The following is a 19,509-nucleotide window of genomic DNA, read 5'->3' as shown; positions in this document are numbered from 1 at the left end:
TATTTTATTGAGGAGTTTCATCTGTTAGGCTTTTTACTGCTCAAGTAATGAGAAATCTTGTGATCCTCACTTCACACTGATGCTTTATTTGGTTGAAAAACTAATTTTCTTTGACCAGTGTGTTTGTGAGATACTTAGGAGTGTGATGTTAGGAAAGCTGACCCCCTCCTGCTGCTGAATTAAAATGTGGTAGATGGTGAAGTGAAAGTCAAATACGCCTTTAGGATAACTGAAATGGTGTCTCAGTTGTTTTGTTACTTAGGCTTTACACTTTTTGCTCTTTGCCTGTACCTGTATGGTAGTATAGCATATGTTTACTAATTTGTTCTAATTTTTATTCTTGCATTGTGGACCTGTTCTGCATTATATATAAACAGCTGTTCCTTGTAAGTTGTTCTGGTTTGTTTTTTTTTCTTCCCCTCCTGGGCAAAATGTGGCACAGTGTACTTACAAGCATAGTGTACTGTGTGAACTTGCCTGTAATGAGCCAGTTTTCTAAAACTGATATTATACTTTTCATTAGGAAATCTAGGGCAGCCTTACTCATTTTCCATATCTGAGATGTTAAACACAGACAAAACATCATAATTTATCTATTTATAAATTGTTGGGGCTTTGTTTGTATAAAAACTGAATTTGAGTTAAAATTTGCATTTATCTGTAAACTTCTAAAACAGCTGTGATTTATTACATGGTTGAATTTGAGGAGTAATCATCAAACAGACAAAGGCTTGTCCAGTTGTGTTTTGAGAAAGAAGAAAGTATTGCCTACCACAAAATTACAACCTGTAGTTACACATCCTGCTTTTTTCAAGTATGTTTCCAGTTGAAGGAAGGGAAGAGCATAGAGGAACTGCATTTTACGCAGAGACAATATGAATAATAAGTGAATTAATCACTTTGAATATCTAAATAATGTCTATCTAAACTGTAAGTAGAAGGCAGCATTTTAGGTCATAATCTGAGGGGAAAATAGCTTAATGGATTGTTACCTCAGGAGTGTTGCTGACTAATTGGAATGAGTTCATTTAAGTAATCTCTTTTAATAAGATTGAAAATAACTAGTATAGATTCTCAATATAGGCAGTCCAATTTCTGTGTTGTATTCCCAAGACATGGAGTTTAAATAGATTCTGTTCTTCTCTTTTGTAAACTTGGTGGCTAATTGTCTTGCTCAGTGTTGACATTTGCAATATTGCATGAAAAGCAAGATTTAGGTTGGCTAGATAGAAAGTGACACTTTCATTATAATGAGAGGAAGGAGGAAGATCTCTGGCTCAATGTCTGCATCTTGAATCATTAAACTGAATGCTAAAACACAGTGTGCATTTTGAAATGCTGTTGTGCTACTTCAAAGCTTGATGCTTTTGTTGCCTGCTTGTGTTTTCCTCACGCTTGTCTTCATGGCTTGCTTGTTTCATGTGGCAAATGGCTTAATAACATTTTATAATGCATAAATGGAATGTGAATTTCCTCTAAGAATCTGTAACAGTGAAATATGTTTGTTCTTTTAGACATCAAAAGTGTGCTGGAATCCATTGGTTCAAACATTACTACCTTCACAAGAGCACTCCCTGTTCAGAAGATTTTGGCAGATTTGATGGTGCATCTTACACAGAGTGAGGCATATGTTCAAGATTATTTTCCACTAGTGGAGCAGTATGATTTCTACAGGTATGTACAAGAAGTAAGGCAGGACTGAAGTGCTACCCGTTGTTAATACTTTGTATCATTTTAATGTTCTGTAAAGGAAAGTAAATGGGTAATGATGAACACAGTGAAAGAAAGATGTATAAAGCAGTTGTTTGTAACTGGCATTTTGATAAAAGCAAGAGGCACAGCTAATCAATAACTGGATTGTATAATCAGTTAGTGGATCACAAACCACCTCTTGTTTCACCGCAGATCAAGATGTGGTTTCTGCTCTGTAGCCCTTCAGGTCTTTTCCAGGAAGGATAGATACAGGTGGATGTCAAAGACACAGCACCCAAATGAACTGCTTATTTCATAATGCCAGGGTGACCTTTTATCTAGGTCTTGTTCCCATTGAGTCTCAGGTGAATTGTGAGGGCAGAGGGCCAGAAAGGCCTTGGAGCCAATCCATTGTTACTGCACCTTTTGCACTGCAGAGCAGGAGTGGGAGGGATTCTGCTTCACACCTTGTAAATCCTCGTGCACCTGTGCTTCTCCCTACTGGCCTTTGTGATTGAATGTACCTTGAGAAAAACATCCTTCTTGAGACTTTTTGTTTCTTACAGTTGAGTAACCTCATATTTTGACTTGTAAAACTTTTCATTTCATACGATCTGTCTTTGTCCAGATTTACTCATCTCTGTCCACAAGCTCATTAAATTCTCCCTACAGTTCATTTGATACTTTGGTTGACTTTATAATCAATATTTGTTTCTGTGTTTGTGCCATAATTGATTTCACTACTACAGAATGTGTGTTGCTGGCTTTAATGCAGTGATAAATAAAAGTGAACAGAAAACTGAACTTTTAGAACCTTGCTTAGAATCTTACCTTTAGCCCATTTCTTATCTGACTGTTTTTGTGGTGAACCCTAATTTGACAAATTTATTGATATTTTCATTGAAGCTCATATTGCATTTAATCAAATATATTGTTTTATTCTGCTACAGGAGAATATATCTCATCTGTATGGCATTTAAAAACCTGGTTTGTCAAACCTAACCTAACAGTTCCTCAAGTACAAATGACACCAGTAAAGCCTGTAGTTGCCCAAATTACTTTCTATCTATTCCTTTCTTAATTACAGGTGCATTATTTGTAGTTCTTAATAGGCATCCTTTTATAAATATGCCTGTCAGCATTTATATTTTTCTTTTTATTGTCTGTACATGTTCATTGCAATAATTCTTTTACAGATTTTTCTCTACAAAAGTACAGGGAAGAGAAAAGGGAACTTTAAAAATAAAAGCTGAAGAAGTGACGACAGAAGGGAAAAATTAGTGCAGAGGGCATTGGGAGAGTAAGAAAGGATAGATGTGTAATGTTTAATAAATGGCTATGCTCCGAATACCTGGACACATAAAACTGTTAGATGATGTAATTGATAAAAATGAAAGTTCATTTCCTATCCAAGATTTTTCTCCTGATCAAGTTTCATTAGCTGTTCCATACATTGAAAGCAGTCCAGCCCAGACACATAAAGCTTAGGTTTTTACAGCCTTAAATATATTTATTTACAACTACAAGCCTAGCACAGTGTGCAAAATTGTTAATAAGTCTCACAGTAAGAGCAACTTTGTACTTCATGACCAATGGCTAGTCCACATTCACAAATGTCTCCATTTACTAATGAATAAATTGCTGATGAACATCTGCTTTGAGTAACTGTTTGCTCCACTTGGAGCACTTTGATGCTTCAGTCCAGTTCACCTGCATTACCTGGGGAGCACCTTGTTCTGTGTTCCCCAGTCCTTCAGTAGCAGCTGAGTGCAATCCAGTGCCTGTGTGCTGGCCCAAAATATGTGCTAGGGTAGCAGATATGTGTATCTTTGCTGGCACTGGTTGCTCAGACAGAACCACAAATGGGGCATTGGGGAATATAGTATTGCATGATGTCTCCTGAAGGTCTCAGTGTGTTCTTCATGTGAAAATAACCAAGAATTTATCTTTTATTCCTTAGATGGCTGGGTTGTCTCATTCTTTGCTGCATGTTGGTCCTGATTCTGGTCTTTTATTACCTTGGATTGCTGTGTGGCACCTGTGGGTATGATAAACATGCTTCTCCAACAACCAGAGGCTGTATCTCCAACACTGGAGGAAACTTCCTTATGGCGTAAGTTCCACTTACCAGGGAAAGAGAAAATAAAGGTAGAAAGTTGGTTTGGTTGAGTTTTTGAAAGACGTAGATATGAAAATTTGGTTTGTGACCTAAGTGTATGTGTTGAGAATAGAAATAAATATTGATCTCACTCACTCAGATTGGGGGACTTGGGGATTTGGAGTTTTTCTTTCATTGAGGATCACAGCTAAAGGATAAAACCTCTGAATTGACCGTTATAAGGCAAGTTCTGTGGCCAGTGAATTTCTGTGCAAGTCCCTTTGGAAAATGAACAAATGAGAGAATTCATAACTTTCTAGTAGACTTGGAACATTTGTTCAGTTTCAAAAAAAGTCATGCAAGGAGACAGGGAACACTTCACCTTCTGAGAGTATTTCTGGATGTTTTAGGTTGAAAAGTGCCTAGGAGGGGTTTAATGTCATTTCTGCTGGGTGCAGGAGAAGATTGCATCTGAAAGTCTAAAACTTTTTTGAGAGCACAAGAGAGTTGAATTTAAAAAAGAAAATTGTATGGTATTTTGTCCCTTAAATATAATTCTTAAAACAGTTTGCATGCCCAATGCTAATGTGAGGTTTCAAATGCATTTTAGCTGAAGACTTTACAGGGCTGAAACATTTAAGATGTTTCAGAGGGCAAGAACATATTTGGAAAACAGAACTATTTTAACCATCAATCAGTTTTCATATTTCTGTATAGCTGCTGTTAGCTTCACTGTTGCTCCCAGTATGTGTGTGTATATATATGTGTGTGTACACAATGTATTCTTATAAAGCAAAAACTTACTCAACTTTTTTTTTCAGTGGTGTTGGATTCAGTTTTCTTTTCTCCTGGGTGCTGATGATTGTAGTGGTGCTCACTTTTGTCACAGGTGGAAATGTAGAAAAATTGGTCTGTGAGCCCTTTGAAGATAAAAATTTATTCAAGGTGAGGTTAATCATGTTATTAAACAATTAATAGAATCCCCATGAGTCCCAAAGGTCTTGTCCTTCGTTCTGTATGGCATATCATTCACTTGAAATGAATTTGGATCTGGTTTTACTTCCTCCTTACAAACCAAATAGAGACATTCATCCTTTCTTGGTTTAATTTGCTTTGCAGTGTTAATACTGCATGCATGTCTTCCTTTGGAGACAGATTTTTCTGATTCAGTTGTTCCTTGGTGATGGGGAGCTTTAATATTCATTTTATGCTCCAAAGAGTTTGAATTCACTGGTTTTGCTTGTATTTTCCTTAGTGGGTGATAAGCTTAGGTGTGTTAAAAGACCACATATGAATAAATACATAAAGAAACTTGGAATTATAGTAACGTTACTGAATTTTGTCTTCTAGGTTTTGGATACACCTTACTTACTAAATAAGCACTGGAAAAACTATCTTGCTGGCATCATCTTTAAAAATCCGAATGTTAACTTAACTTTTGAAAAAGTGTACAGGTATTAGAGTTATGATTAAGATTTAATTCAGTTATATTTACCTATTTTTTATTTCATTCAATTTATGCATACTGGTTTTGTGGTATCTTCTGTGCTTTGTATTTTGAGCACATCAAAATATTGCACATGTTCCAGAAACATTCTGATTCTAGTGATTCTCAAGCAAAACCAATTTGTTCCTATGTATGAGTTACTAGAGATAGTCAGCATACTACTGTATGACAGTATTAGTCAAGCTAATTGATAAAATACTTTGCATCTTTCAGAAATTGTTAATCACTTCTCATGTTGACTGAGCTTCAAAAAATATAGTCAGTATTTTGCTTTCTAAGGGATTGATTTTCTTAGAATAAGAAAACATTGTTAATCATTCTGTTAATACTTGTTCTTCAAGGTGGTTTTTAGGCTGATCTGTGTATTTGTATTCTTTCAGTGATTGCAAGGAAAACAAAGGAATTTATACTTCCCTTCACCTAGAATATCTGTTTAATATCAATGAGCTTTTAAATATTAGTATGGTAAGTAAAGAAACTTATTGAGTGCATGAGTGCATGATTCTGAAGGATGTTGGCTCTTGAAACACCATATAGCATGTCTGGGTTTTTTATGGGATTTTGGGTTTTACATACAAAACATCCTACAGGGAGGGAAGAGCTGCCCAAGCTAATCTGAAGGAAAGAAGTTGATTTACAAATAAGATATTTTTTACCAGTCTCAGTGGGTCAGGGAAGATTTTCTGATGTGCTTTTTAATGTGCTGATAATAACATTTGTTTTAACTTTGAAACTTGTGTGGAAGGTTGGATTCTATCTTCCAAAGACTGCTTATGGTGCTCAGTGACAGTTTTCTTTTTATATAAAAAACCCCTGTGTGGGTGTGTTATCCTCTGATTCCAGTCAGATTTATGTTGATCCAGGATATTGTGTACCTTGGTTCTAAGAATTGCTCTGGTTTGGTTGGAAGTAGTTGGGGTAAAATAGTATTTAGAGAAGTCTCATCCAGTCCTGTGTCTGTCCTGGCCACAGCTGAGATACTGACTTCTCTAGGTTTCCTTACTGAGGGCCAGGGATACAACTTGACATTCTTAAAGGACAACATTTCCTGGAGGGATGTTAGTTAAAGCAGAATAGAAGGCAAGTAATCTGTTGATATGAAAGAGACAAAGGCAGGTTAGAACTTGGCCTGGTGGATTCTTTTCAAATTCATTGAATTAAACTGATGTGAGCAAAAAAATCAATGTGTGCTTCTTCATGGAAGTGAGGAGTCAGCAAAAGGACAGGATGCTTTGGGCAGGGGCTGTAGAAAATGTGTTCTGGTTGGAAACTACTTTTGTACTTTCTTTTGTTTCTTTCTCAGTATACAGAAGATGTAGCACTTAAAATTGAACATATTCAGATAAACCTCAGCAAAATCATTCTGCTGGATGATATTGGGAAGGAGAATCTTCTGAATTTCAGCTCTTCAGGAATAGATGGGATAGACTTTTCAGCATATTTGACAGAGGTGAGACTGTATTCAACCACAGACATGACTGGGACAAAACATATAATAAAATGTTTGTTTACCAATGGACAAAACAGCAAAATCTGCTTATGTGTGAAACACTATGTTTTGAGGGTTCATACAAGCTGGGGAAAAAAGCACTTAAGAAGTTCAAGTTAATAAATAAAAAATTACAGAGTAGACAAGAGTAGGTGATATAGTTAAGTGCAAACTGTCTGTAAGTAAAATAACACCATAATCCTTTTCTTACTGCTCACATCTTGTTTCAGATCAATAAAAGTGTTACCAAGGTTGATCTTCTCTCATTTGCTAATGATTTAGAAGCAAGAGCAGATCAGCTGGTAAGTCCAATTCAACAATATAATAACACATAAAATATATAATTTATATACCTTATGAGTATAAATACATAGCAAGGTGGACTTTATGTGGGAGAATTTTTGTACTTCAAACCTTTACTCACATGCTGCAATGTCATGTAAGGAAAAATATTGAAGAACAGCAGGAGCTGTATTTTAAATGTTGCTAATTATTGATTTTTGTGTATTCTTTCATGCTTTGAAAATGTATTTTCTTAAATTCCACTCTGCTTGGGCAGTGAGGGGAATGCTCCATTTCAGTATTTCCTATTACATTTTAGGGTTCCAGTTGGAAAAAATAATTGGTTAGATGCAAAATTAATACTGTGGCAGCTTGTAAGGACTGTAATGAGAACTGGAGCTCCATTGTGGAGGGAAAATGCACAAAGGAAACTCTTATCTGAAAGGCTTTTTGAATGCAGGACAGTGGTCAGAGGGTATTGCTACAGCACTGCCCACCAATGAATCTGCAGGTGGCCCAGGTCTGTGTTGGCAGTGACTGTTCAGCTGATCTGTTTGTTGTGCATGTCCAGGTCAGGTCATGCTCACTTTTCAGAATGAGGGTCGTGGTTTGGATGGGCCCAAGACAGATTTCCTGCACTGCAGTGCAGGAGGAAGAGTTTATGTTGCACATGTGCAATTGCTTGGATCACTGAGGGATGATCAGAGTGAGACCACCTTGTTGGGAATATATCAGATATCCATCCCTCCTCAAGGAGGAGGCTCCTGCTGTGTTTGCTCTATGTCTTGCATCATTCAGTCATGCTTGTTGCTGGTTTTTTTGTTGGGTGAAGGGTTTTCCTGCCACTCATGCACTCATGTCAAGGTTAGACAGCTCTGGGTTTGAGTGAGAGCTGGGGTTCTTCAAACATAGTTCCATAAAGGAAAGTGCATTGTGCTGGTAGGTTGCTTTCACTGTTTTTTGTCGAAGACTCTTAAGGAAGAATCAGACTTAAGAATAGATCAGACAGTAATTTCTTCATATAAAAGAAAGAATTGTGTAAATAAGTAAATGTGTTCACTGTTACAGTGGATGTTTTTATTTCTTCCTTTAGCTGCTATCTTGTGTGATCTGTGAGATGTCTTGTTAAAAGAGGCCAAAACCCCAATAATAGAATGTTAGATTACTTTAAAAAATGGTACTGATTTCCAATGATATTTTATGATCTCAGTTTTTTACTAGTGATAGCTCTTAGAACCAATCAAAAAAAACCCTAAAAACTTATGGAATTAATTAATTTTGAGTGTCTAGTTTGCATCTTTTGGCACCTAACACAAAACTGAATGTAGTGTTTTAGACTGAAGGTAGCAAATTAAATAAAACCTGGATCAAGCCAAGGGGTTCAGAGTATGGAGGAGGAAGCAATACAACCAACATGTGGTGTTAGGTAAAGGAATTCACTCAGTTCAGGAGATGAAGCATCCTGAAACTGCTCAGTGACCCCAGCTGAGTGCTCACATGAACACTTCACAGGAAGCAAGCACATCTCTGAGCACTGAGGTCTGCCATTATTTCACATCCAAAATGGAGTTAGCAGTGTGTATGCAGGGAACCAAATGGTTTTGCCACGAAAAGGAAATGGAAAATAAATTTTTATCTAAGAGTAAAACCAAATTTTATAGTATTTTGCAATGGGCATGAGCTCCAGACAAGCATTTGGACTTAAAAATCAGAGCAGAAACTCACATCTTCTGGCTGAAAGGTGGGAGCCACAAAAATAGGAAATACTCTTCACAGGTGCCTTTCCAAGTGACTGGCTGACAATACTTAGAATTCTGTGCCCTCACAAAGCAGAGGGTGCCTCAGGGTGATGTCCACATTTCCAAAACAAAAGCAAGTAGCCATGACTGGGAGGTGCTTGTCCCAGCTGGGGTGCAGTGCTGCAGGGTTCTTGCAGTCAAGTTTCTGGTGAGTTCAAGGGAGATGTGCTCACTCTTCTGTATTTAAAATTAATTAGTGCATCATGTGACAATTCTCTTCAGTTAAATCTGTCCTGATAATGTTATAGCCAGATAAGCAGGGTAGTATGTTTGGTTTGGTTGATGAGGTTTGAATTATTAATACAGTGATTTTTTTTTTCCCCACCCCTTCTTGTGTTGAGGAATTCAGTTTGTCATACCCCATTTTTAGCATGAGCTGTTCTGGAGTGGATGTCTAACTTTCATTGTTTTTTGCTTTGTTGGAAAGCTTTGAGGTTATTGAACAATAGTGCATAATTGCATTTTTTGCAGCCAAAAGGAGCCCTGGAAAACGCCTTAAAAGGACACGCAAACAACATTCGAATGATTCATAACCAGCAAGTTGTTCCACTGGAGCAAGCTATGGTAAAACATTAAAGCAATACTGAAACATACTTGTAGAAAATGCAAATCTCTAAATATCTTAAAGAGGTTAGGAAGCTGGACTTCTATAAGCACAGGTTGTGTCAATGAAAAGTAATCTGTCTGTCTGAAGTATATGTTTAATAAGTTAGGAAGTTTTTTTACTTAAAATGCTGCTGTTTTATAATGCTGCCTAAATTAATGGCCTTTTCCCTATTTTTTCTATAGCTATTTGTGATTATATATGAATAGAAGAAGAAGCAGGGGAGAACCTTACAAAACTCTTAACCCTAAAGCCCCCATAACCACTCATTTTCTTTTTTTGCTTGTCAGTGGTCTTCAGTAATAAAAGCTATTATCACTTTGACACTATTTCTTGGAGTTAGCAATCACCTAACAGTATTGGAATTGGAGACTGCTGGGAGTAGAATGTAGAGCCAAAGTTTTTTTATTGATGCTGTGAAAGATGCAAAAGAGCTGCATCTGCCTGATTTTGACACAGTCTTGTGTAGTGACAAGCTGTGACTCTCCTGCATGTTAGGTGTTGCTTTTTCCTCCACACATCATGAAGACTTTTAGTTTATCCTAGCATCAGATATTGTGTGTCTGTATCACTTGCAGAAAAAACTAGGTCTTCTGGTCCACTCTGATTCTATGCTGTTCTTTCCTAATTAACTCCTAATTATTCTCATCTCTTTTTTCTTTTACAAAACTGACTGTCAAGAAATATGTTAAAGCTAGGGTAAGTGCTTTTTCCCTTCAGAAATTGCACAGTATAGAATTCTCTGAACATTTGGGTCTGAGTTTTAACTGTTCCATCTTCCCTCCAGTCTTAATTTATTATAGCATCTAACTTTAGTTCAATCACTGCTGTTGGTGAAGTACTGATTCAATGATTAAACCCACAATGTATTAATTTTGATGCAACTGTTGTTACTGTTGTATACACTGTGATATGTAATACTAATAACAAAATAATCTGTGGAAGATCAAAGCATGAATATAAACTTAAAACAGGTGGGCTCTTACCTATAATAAGTACTTGAAGCTTTTTTTCTCCCCTCCTTTCCAATAGAGCACTTTAAATCAGAGCATTAGGTTACTCAAGAGGACATCATCTGAACTTATGGTAAGCTTTTCTTTCTGGCAACAGGAACATTTTTGTGTGTTAAATCCTTTTGCCACATATGCAGGGCATATATTTTCAGCAGAGTTTTCTTCTATTTCTAGGTGTTCCATTATTGCAAGAGATTGTAATGCACTGAGGAAGTAATAAGGATTTAGATCTCTCTCCTGTGTAAAGGAGTATAAAAAAAAAGGAAGTTTGAGATTGTTTTGGGAGTATGAATTGTAACCTGAACTGTCAGGTGATAAAATAGGCTTCAGTGCCAGTCTGTATAGCGTGTTATTCGTTTTCCTCAGAATGTAGGGATTTCTTTTCTAGAATCCTTGAAAGCAAAACCTGGAGGGAACAACCACAAAACACAATGCAAAAGTACAACTGGCATAAGAGAGCTGTGTGATTCACATCCTTAACCAGCTTTTGTTCCATGCCCAGCTCCCACTGGGATCTGTTTCTTTAGGTTTTACTCATTGTGTTCCTGCTTCTGCACCATCAGCCTTGCTCTGGGGTGCTGGATCTGTAGAGAGGCTTTTCCAGGGCAGCTCACATTTCCCCTCTCAGTAGTGCCTGCACCACAGTGAGACCAGCTGGCTTCACTCTGCCAGAGAGTGAGCAGCAGGATGATTGCTTTCCTGGAAGGAAAGCTTTCAGCCACCAGCCTGCCTTGGCTCTGGTAGCAAGAATACAGCCACCCTGTAGCACAGTCAGAGTCTCAGCAGCTTTATGGGCCATACCTACCTTAGTGCTTCTCATTACAGTTTTCACCCATCCACAGCAGCAGAGCAGCTAGGTATCTGTTAGAATCTGTTACTTGAAACTGGGTCAGGAGGGAAGAAGCCATGATGTAAAGTGTTGAAAAGAAAGGGATGATGTTTGACTCTAAAGTATATTTAAGAAACATCTCTATGTGTTCAGGCTCTGTGTACACTGTCCTTTGTGTGTGTTCTGTGAGAGAATTTATGGGGGTGTGAAAAAATATCTCAGTCCTTCAGGTAGTTGGAGGCATATTCTGGCTGTAGAGAGTCCTAATTCAGTCATTAAGAGTTGTTGTGATGGTACATGGCCCACTGTTTTCTTCCTGTGCACTTTGTGTGTCTGTACTGTATATATATATACAGACATTGATTTAAGGAACGAGAGTGGAAGATAAAACCTATCCTAATATATAAATTAGTTATGTAGGTTCCAGGAAAAGATGCCACATCATAACCGCTGACTCACCCTTTTTCACAATGAGACAATATTGAGATGATCATGAGTCCTTAGGCAGGCTCATGTTCTGTCTGTAATTGCAATTTTGTCAGGTTTTGACAAGACAGTGACACTGGTTTATCAAGAGAGTAGGTTCCTGGCAGTGGCCATAGAGCCATTGCAACAGCCTGAAGGGGATTTGTTTGTTTATATTAAACACCATCTCTTCCTGTCCAGGTTAAGGTGAAAAATGTCATTAGTGCTGTTAATGCTGCCCAGGATCTCATAAATAACAATGCTTCTCAAGTTATTGTCCAGGTAAGCTCCATTTGGTCAAAGTACATTAATTTATGATGTCACAGAGCTAGAGGTTAATTTGCTTTTGTTCTTTTTGATCTTGTCCTAGGAGACAAAAAAGTACATGGATACCATAATTGGCTACTTTGAGCAGTACACTGAGTGGGTCAAGGAGTCGGTAAGGCGCGTTTACTTCATTGAGAGAAGCTGTGTTTAAAAATAAGAAAGCTAAATAGTATTAGTAATAAAATCAATAATAATTATAATAATGATAATGTTATTTTGATAGTGTGTTTTATTGTTTCAGGTTTTAATACATTTTTTCTTATTGTGAGTGGGAAAATCAGTCTCCTATACTTTTGTTGCATTTACAGAATGAAATGATGAGTTATGTTGGTTGGAATGAAGTGCAAATTTAACAGTATCATTTTCAGGGCTAGCCTGAAATCTACAATTTTTGCCAGTACTTCACTCAACCTGACCCTGCATAGTTCAAACTGATGTCATTAGCATCTTGTTTTATTTTTCTCTCTTCAGCTGCAGCCTTTGAGAAAGTAAGCTGATGTTTAAAAGACTTTCAGTTGATAGCATATCCTACTGTTATTTATTTTGAATTTGGATAGGGTAAGACATAATAATTTAGTAAACTGTAACTTAAGGAAATTTAGAGATTATTATTTTATTCTGTTAGATACTTAAAACTGTAATTTAATTTTTTTCAGATCTCAATGGAAGTAGCAGCATGCAAGCCTATTGCCAATGTGATAGATACAGCAGTAGATATTTTTTTATGCAGCTATATAGCTGATTCTGTGGTAAGAAACATTTTTTTACTCAGAATTTGGGCATCAAGGGAAACCTCTGTCAACATACATCTGCGTTTAATTATTCTGGCTCGACTATTCTGAAGATAATAAATTATCACACAAAAAGTTATGCAAGGACAATGTTCTGATCTGGATCAAGTCCAAAGTCCACAAGGCTGGACTTTCTGGATTTTCAGTAAACTTAAGCTTCTATTAGCAAGAATTCTGTAAAATTAACTGACTCTGAAACACTCTGAAATGGAAAATGGAAAAGCATAAAGACATGAAGCTTCATTTGGAAATGTTGCTAACTTACAAAGGTGAGGTGTGGGCAGGAAGTAAGTAGAAAATACCAAGGAAAAACTTTTTCAGGTATCTTTCCTGAAATCTAGAAAACCTGAACAAGTTTTTATTACTAGACTTGTAGCAGACAGATCTTGATTAATTTCTGTATGTTGGGGACATTGAGCATGACTTGTAGCAGGATAGAAGGGAAATACTGCCTTTTTTATCTTGCCAAAAGGACTTGGAAAGATGACAGCATGTATTAAAAGTAAAGTAAGACCCACGTGCCTGGAAGGTACCTAAAATGCCTCCTAAACTATTACTTAGCTTTATGGCACGTTAATCAGATCCTAATCCCACTAACAACAACATATGTAATCAGCCAAAGCCAAAACACTCTGGCCTTGATAATGCTTAACTGAAATGTTTAGTTTTGGCAATGCTTAACCATGAAAACCTCCCAATCTGTGTTATACTCATTGATTAGTTCAGACATTACAGAGCTTCTGTTCTCCTTTGTGGAACCATTACTCCTCTGGTGAGAGATGGACCATGATTCCCCTGATGATAGAACTTAGCTGAGTCACTCGGAAGTCAAAAAATGCCTCCAGCCAATACAAATCAAATTTGAAAAATCATCATTTTAACACCAGGTGATAACTCAGTTCAACTGTATAATAATGAAATTAGTTACACAAACAGGGCCGCAGTTTGCAATTTATGAAGCACCTTAAAAACGTGCTGGAAACTCCTGACAAAAACTGCAAGAACTAATTTCTACTGTGTTCTTTTGGTAACAATGGTTAGAATATCAAGCAGGAGTTTGGTACTTTACAGATTAGTTTTCTCCATGACCTTTTTTCCTTGATTTTTCTATTGCTTTTATTTCAGAATACCTTCTGGTTTGGTTTGGGAGGCTCTTCAATGTTTCTAATTCCTGCCATAATTTTTGCTGTAAAACTCTCTAAATACTATCGTAGGATGGATACAGAGGATGTTTATGATGAGTAAGTATATATTCCAAAACAAACTAAATGGCAAATGGATTAAAATGTTTTTTCTAGTGTTTCATGTGAAGGCTGTGTAATTGTTAAACCTGTGCTCCCAGATTAGAGCTGCATGTTCATATGTAATGCTGCAGGTTTGGGCCAGTGCCTGCAAAGTGCTTCCTGCAGGGGGCCTTTGGTAGCCGGGACTTGCCATGAATGCAGATAGTGCTGGCTCTGACTTTGAGAGTCTTATGCCAGAATGAGGTCTTGAGAGCTTTCTGAGCAGCATTTATATAAATAAGCTCCAAATGTGCAAGTTATTAGCTTTGCTAAGTAACCTGTTAAAGTGAATTGTGCCTGATTTGTAGTCTCCTTTAATTAATTATTTGCTTTCTTGCTGTCTTAGTTATTCCTAACCAGTCTTTCCTTTTTCAATTGCAGTTCCTCTGTCTCAGGGACTTGGCATTTTACTTTATGATAACTATTCTTACGTATTTTCCTGTCAGTTTTTTACTTTTTTCTTTTCTACTCCTTGTTTTGCTCATTGTTCAGTTAGCCTGTGCACTGCATTTCTCCCATTTCACAGTGGTTGTTTTTCATTGCACATTCACAAGTCAGTAGAGCAGAAAACAGGCATGTACAGCTGAAATTACTCATTTATTAGAGTCTAGTTAATTACTCCTCCTTTTCTGTGTTTTTTAGTTTCAAAAATATACCCATGAAAATGTAAGACTTTTGCTGATATTTATTGAAATTATTTTATTAATATGGGAGGGTTTATATTTTTAATGTAACTTGTTACTTCAAAAGAGGTAACATGTTCTGTTTCTCCAGACTTGATATATTAGAGTCTCCAACTCAACAAGAATAGAAAAATATTTAATTGATTTTTGGAGAATATGAAAATACTATAAACTATAAAATTATAATTATATCATAACTATTGAATGTTACAAAGAAAAAGTTATATTCTATTGTAAAGACACAGTTTATCTTTGCATATAATACCATCATCCATGTACATGTCTTAGAAGCCATATTGTACATAGTGCATCTTATAGTTAACATGGTTTTTCTTGGTGTATTTATTTTATTACAGTATGGAAAATGGTAATAATGGTTATCATAAAGAGCATTTATATGGTATACACAATCCTGTTTTTACAAGGTAAACCAAGTCTGAAACTGCATGCCTTCATGTGTCCTTACTTCAGCTTCTCTTTTAATCACATTTCCAATTTTCTCCTTGCTTTAAAGTGAATCTCTTAATTCTCTGGGGGTTTTTTTGCATGATTATTCCCTATAGCAAATGCAGTATAATGTATATTTCTCATATATTCTTTACTTAACACCAGGCATAGAAGTACTTTCCTGCAATTTAACAAAGTAATTGGTAAATTTGATCTTAAAATCCATGTAATCAGGTATTTAGTCAGCAGAATGGTTGGTCCTAAATTGACAAACCTATTAAAATGCTCCGATAGCAGATGAAAGTGATAGGATGGAAATGCATCCTGAGTAGTTTTATTTTGTAAATGGTGAGAAGAGATCTCCTGTGTAAAAGGCACGTGTTCCAGGTATGCAGGAAGCATGAGCATAGAAAATGGGTGTTTGTGCATGGGTAGGACTAGAATGTAGGAGAAGCTCAGGTTATGTTCAAAAAAAGGAGGGTGTTGGAGTTAATTTCTGCCTCTGCAGCTTCTGTGCTGTAAAACATGAGCTAGCTGTAAGACTCAGTTTCCAGGAGGATAATACTCTATATCCCACAACTTCCTTATTTAGTTTTGCAAAATTTGCAAGTTGCTTAAGAGCAGTTTAAATTTATTATTAAAATCTGTAGCTCACCGTGCCTGCCTTTGCAATTTCATTACTGAAGGTATAGGCTGAGTGTTTGTAGCACTATGCTTTAAATAAGAGGTGAATAGAGGGAGCTCAAAGTTTGGGTCTTGAAGAGTTCATGGTTACATCTGATGATGATTATGATAATGAGGATGGCTATTACTATTATTTGGGACTGTATTTTACAATAATTATTTACTGACCAAATCTGCATTCCCTATCTCCTTCTGAAGGAAGTCTTCATATAAGAATATTTTTAGTGATATTTATGATCACAATTGTTATGGTCTGCTCTGCAGCTTAAGGGTGCTTACTCCCCACATTAACTGATGAGGAGTTTAAGTCCAAAGAAATCTCCATTGGCATATCTAAGGACTTTCCATATTTTACATAAGAGAAAATTAATAATTTCCCAGGCCTTAGAATTCCTTTTCAGATCTTTGCATCTTTAATATGACTTCTAATATTCTTGAGGTTCATAGCATGTTTTCTTAAAATATTTCAGTCATTGATAAATAGTTTAATTCAGCATTGCTGAACAACCTCAAAATTACTAGCATAAAATGATCTTTTACACAAAGATCCACTAGTTCAATCCTGACTTATTTTGATAAAATGCTAAAATTTAAAGATTCAGTTTGATGCAGTGCCGTCTTCTGATGTGCTAATTTGAGGTAATTTGAAAAACTGCTAATTATGGCATACATGCTTTGAATTTCTCAGTGTGGCATTCCCATATGAATAAAATCAAATTTCTTTGCTTTTATGGTATCCTTGATTTTTCTCATTTCCTGCAAATTATTTTTGGATATACTTTGAAAGACATTACTTTGATTAGATCTCTGTACACCTCTACTTTTGCAGGTTTAAGGAGTGCCATAGGGTTGGGCTTGGGGTTTTTTTATCCTTCAAAATCAGCTGGATAATTTTGCTGAAAAGAGATGCAAATATTTTTATAACAGTAAGATATCTAAGTACAAGTAAGAGCTACATGAGGTATATATGTCTCACACAGGTATTTTTAGACACATGTCAAAGACACAAATAACCTCAAATGCAGCCACCATTTTTGTGAGAGCAAAACATGAGGCTGGATTAAATTTACAAAAGAGGGGTGTTGAATGGGCAATCCAAGTATTTATTTCTACAATGAAAGAAAAATAACCTGAGAGGCTGGTGGAGAAAACCATGAATGTATTTCCTCTTGATTGAAAAATACTTGATTAAATGAGTAAAGCACTGAGACTATCTTAGGCCAACTGAGCTTGTCTCACCCAAGTTAGACACAGTATTTCTGTTCCATTTGTGGACAAAAGAAAATAATGGGTTTATTTAATGTGTTTTTTCTTCTTTTTCTCGTGTAGCTCTGTGGAACAGTGGTAGCACATACTGGAAATGTTGAGGGGTAAGTAATAAATCAATTCTAGACCTATTACTACTTTACTGTTTTAGGAAGGCTGCTCTGATTGCTGTAACAGGAGTATGCTGTAAGGTCTAAACCCAAGAAAAGTTACTCAGTCATATTGATGTTTGTATTAAAATATATCCCTTCATTGTGTTTAAATTAGATAGAAATTCTGTCTTTATAAATTTTTTCCTGAATTGTTTTTTGTTCTTATTTCCAGGCTATATAAATGAGGCTCAAGACTCTTCCATGGGAGTACATCATTGTTCTTCCAAGGGTGTTGGCATTTCCATTCATCGACAGATCCTGAGCCACTTGTTTTATGTCAGCTGTACTGTAAATCCCAAATGTACTATTGAATGTTATGCCATAAACTACTGTACAGAATATTTTGTGATCAGAGCACTGCCTCTCAAATACCACTGTTCAAGGCTTGGATTAAAATGTTTTTTTGGTTTTTTACTTTTTTACACTGGGCTTTCTACCTTACATCACAGTATGTAAATTAATTAGATTAACAGCCTTTGCCTAGCAATTCTCTTAAAGTTGTTCAAGTTCTTATCTTAAATTGTTGATTTGTGTTAAATACAGTACATACACGTTTACATAAAAATACATTTTGTATACCAGAGACTTTTGTATATACATTTTTCTTAAAACTTCTAAGTGTTTAGTTAAGATTTTAATATTGTATAATATTCTTCACAAATGAATTTACCAGCATGATCAGTGTTGCTATTTGGTGCTCTTGAATGACTACATTGGACTAAATTTGGGTTGTAATGGGGTCCACAGTGTCTCTTTGTGTGTCTGAGAAGCTCAGTTGCAGTTTTGTCAGTTTTGTTTTCTCCCTCTATTGTTTTCTTTTTTTTTTTTTTCTTTTCCTAATTATTTAATATTTAGTGGGTTTTGCTGTATAGACCTGAAAGGGCCTTTTTGGAGAAGTTTAAAAACAAACTTTGGGTGGGAGGGTTGGGGGTGTGTGGGATGCATAATATAGTGAAAAAGCTAAGCTTTCTAGAGTTCAGTAGTACTCAAAAAGAGCATGAGGGATGTCCTATGTTGGCAGTTTTTGGAATGCTTTACATTCTCTAACTTCCTTTTCTTCTTTCACAGCCACTTCTGTAATGTCCTTAATAGTATCACTGTGACTCTTTTGGAGGCAGTGGTAGTATTTTTGCTAAATAATACTATACTGTGATTTACAATATTGAAATTCAAGTCTTTTAGCAATTGGAGTTAACATTTGTACTGTTAGAGTTATTTCACCGAATTTAGGCAAATGGTTGAATTGCTGAATTAGTTAACAGTAGACTTTATCAACAAGGCCAAAACTGTTACCAGTGTAAAACCTTCTGGCAGGTGAAGTAGTCAATATACTGATCTAAAATAGTATCTCTTCATCTATCAGTATTGTTAACTTTGTTTCAAACAGGGTTCATTGTCTTGAAGTAGAGATAATCCTGTACATCATTATTATAATTTTAAAGAAATGCTGAAAAATGATACCAGTCTCTAATCTGGAATAACCTTAAATTTTTCATTTTTATGTCATAAATGGAAACATTTCTAATTGACAGTATGTAGCATATGTGTATATGTAATGTTCAGAATTGCAGATTTTTAAAAGTTTCTATTTTTAATTTGAGAAAATATTCCCAGTTCATTTAAATAAAACAGATCTTGCTTAACTACCTTATGCTTGGTTCTCCCTTGTTTTGTTGCAGAGCCATCTCTCAGAAGAGCTGCACAGAGTTAAAAATCTTATGAGAGTGAATTTCTTTACCCTGATTAAAAATCTTTGCTACATTTGACTTTTACAGCAGGAAGGACTGGAAGAACTTTGGCTCTGGGTGAGGGAGCTTCCAGCTTCCACCAAGAATGTGAATTATGCAAAGGTGGTTGCATTCAAGCTATGAGCTGTGCAGGATACCTGTTTCTGTAGGGCACTGGCAGCAGAATTAAACATTTGCTAGTTCTTCAGCTCTCACAGTTCACTGCTGGCATCCTAACTTACCTTGTTAAAGCTCAGTTGTTTTCTACTCATATGAGAGATCACAAACTGTTCAATCTGAAGCACAAGCAGACAGGACTGAATTGTCAGATTAGAATGAGCCAAACACTTGGTGGGAACATAGCAGCTGTA

The 19,509-nt window shown here is 36.2% G+C and overlaps 1 protein-coding gene across 10 annotated transcripts in view; it reads left to right on the top strand.

The window, feature by feature from the left end:
- PROM1 (prominin 1) overlaps positions 1–19,062 on the top strand; it is a 61,013-nt gene extending 41,951 nt beyond the window's left edge. For 3 of the 10 annotated variants that reach the window (XR_010027862.1, XR_010027859.1, XR_010027860.1), the window contains 17 exons: positions 1,515–1,674; positions 3,653–3,805; positions 4,612–4,735; positions 5,141–5,244; positions 5,678–5,762; positions 6,601–6,747; positions 7,017–7,088; positions 9,339–9,431; positions 10,153–10,170; positions 10,504–10,557; positions 11,980–12,060; positions 12,149–12,217; positions 12,762–12,854; positions 14,022–14,137; positions 14,561–15,287; positions 17,323–17,363; positions 17,584–19,062. Coding sequence is in view for 5 of the 10 variants with exons in the window: in XM_063157670.1 (XP_063013740.1) it covers positions 1,515–1,674; positions 3,653–3,805; positions 4,612–4,735; positions 5,141–5,244; positions 5,678–5,762; positions 6,601–6,747; positions 7,017–7,088; positions 9,339–9,431; positions 10,504–10,557; positions 11,980–12,060; positions 12,149–12,217; positions 12,762–12,854; positions 14,022–14,137; positions 15,219–15,287; positions 17,323–17,341 (1,439 nt within the window). In the remaining 5 variants the exon portion in view is untranslated. Of the gene's footprint in view, positions 1–1,514; positions 1,675–3,652; positions 3,806–4,611; positions 4,736–5,140; positions 5,245–5,677; positions 5,763–6,600; positions 6,748–7,016; positions 7,089–9,338; positions 9,432–10,152; positions 10,171–10,503; positions 10,558–11,979; positions 12,061–12,148; positions 12,218–12,761; positions 12,855–14,021; positions 14,142–14,560; positions 15,288–17,322; positions 17,364–17,583 lie in introns of those variants that run through there. The other 7 variants (XR_010027863.1, XR_010027861.1, XM_063157668.1 and 4 more) reach the window with 5 other exon arrangements.
- The last annotated feature ends 447 nt before the right edge of the window (positions 19,063–19,509 follow it).

This window comes from Melospiza melodia, chromosome 5, assembly GCF_035770615.1.
Source record: "Melospiza melodia melodia isolate bMelMel2 chromosome 5, bMelMel2.pri, whole genome shotgun sequence".
Taxonomy (NCBI): Eukaryota; Metazoa; Chordata; class Aves; order Passeriformes; family Passerellidae; genus Melospiza; species Melospiza melodia.
The sequence above is the reverse complement of the archived record's forward strand: the minus strand, read 5'-3'. Positions and strand labels throughout refer to the sequence as shown.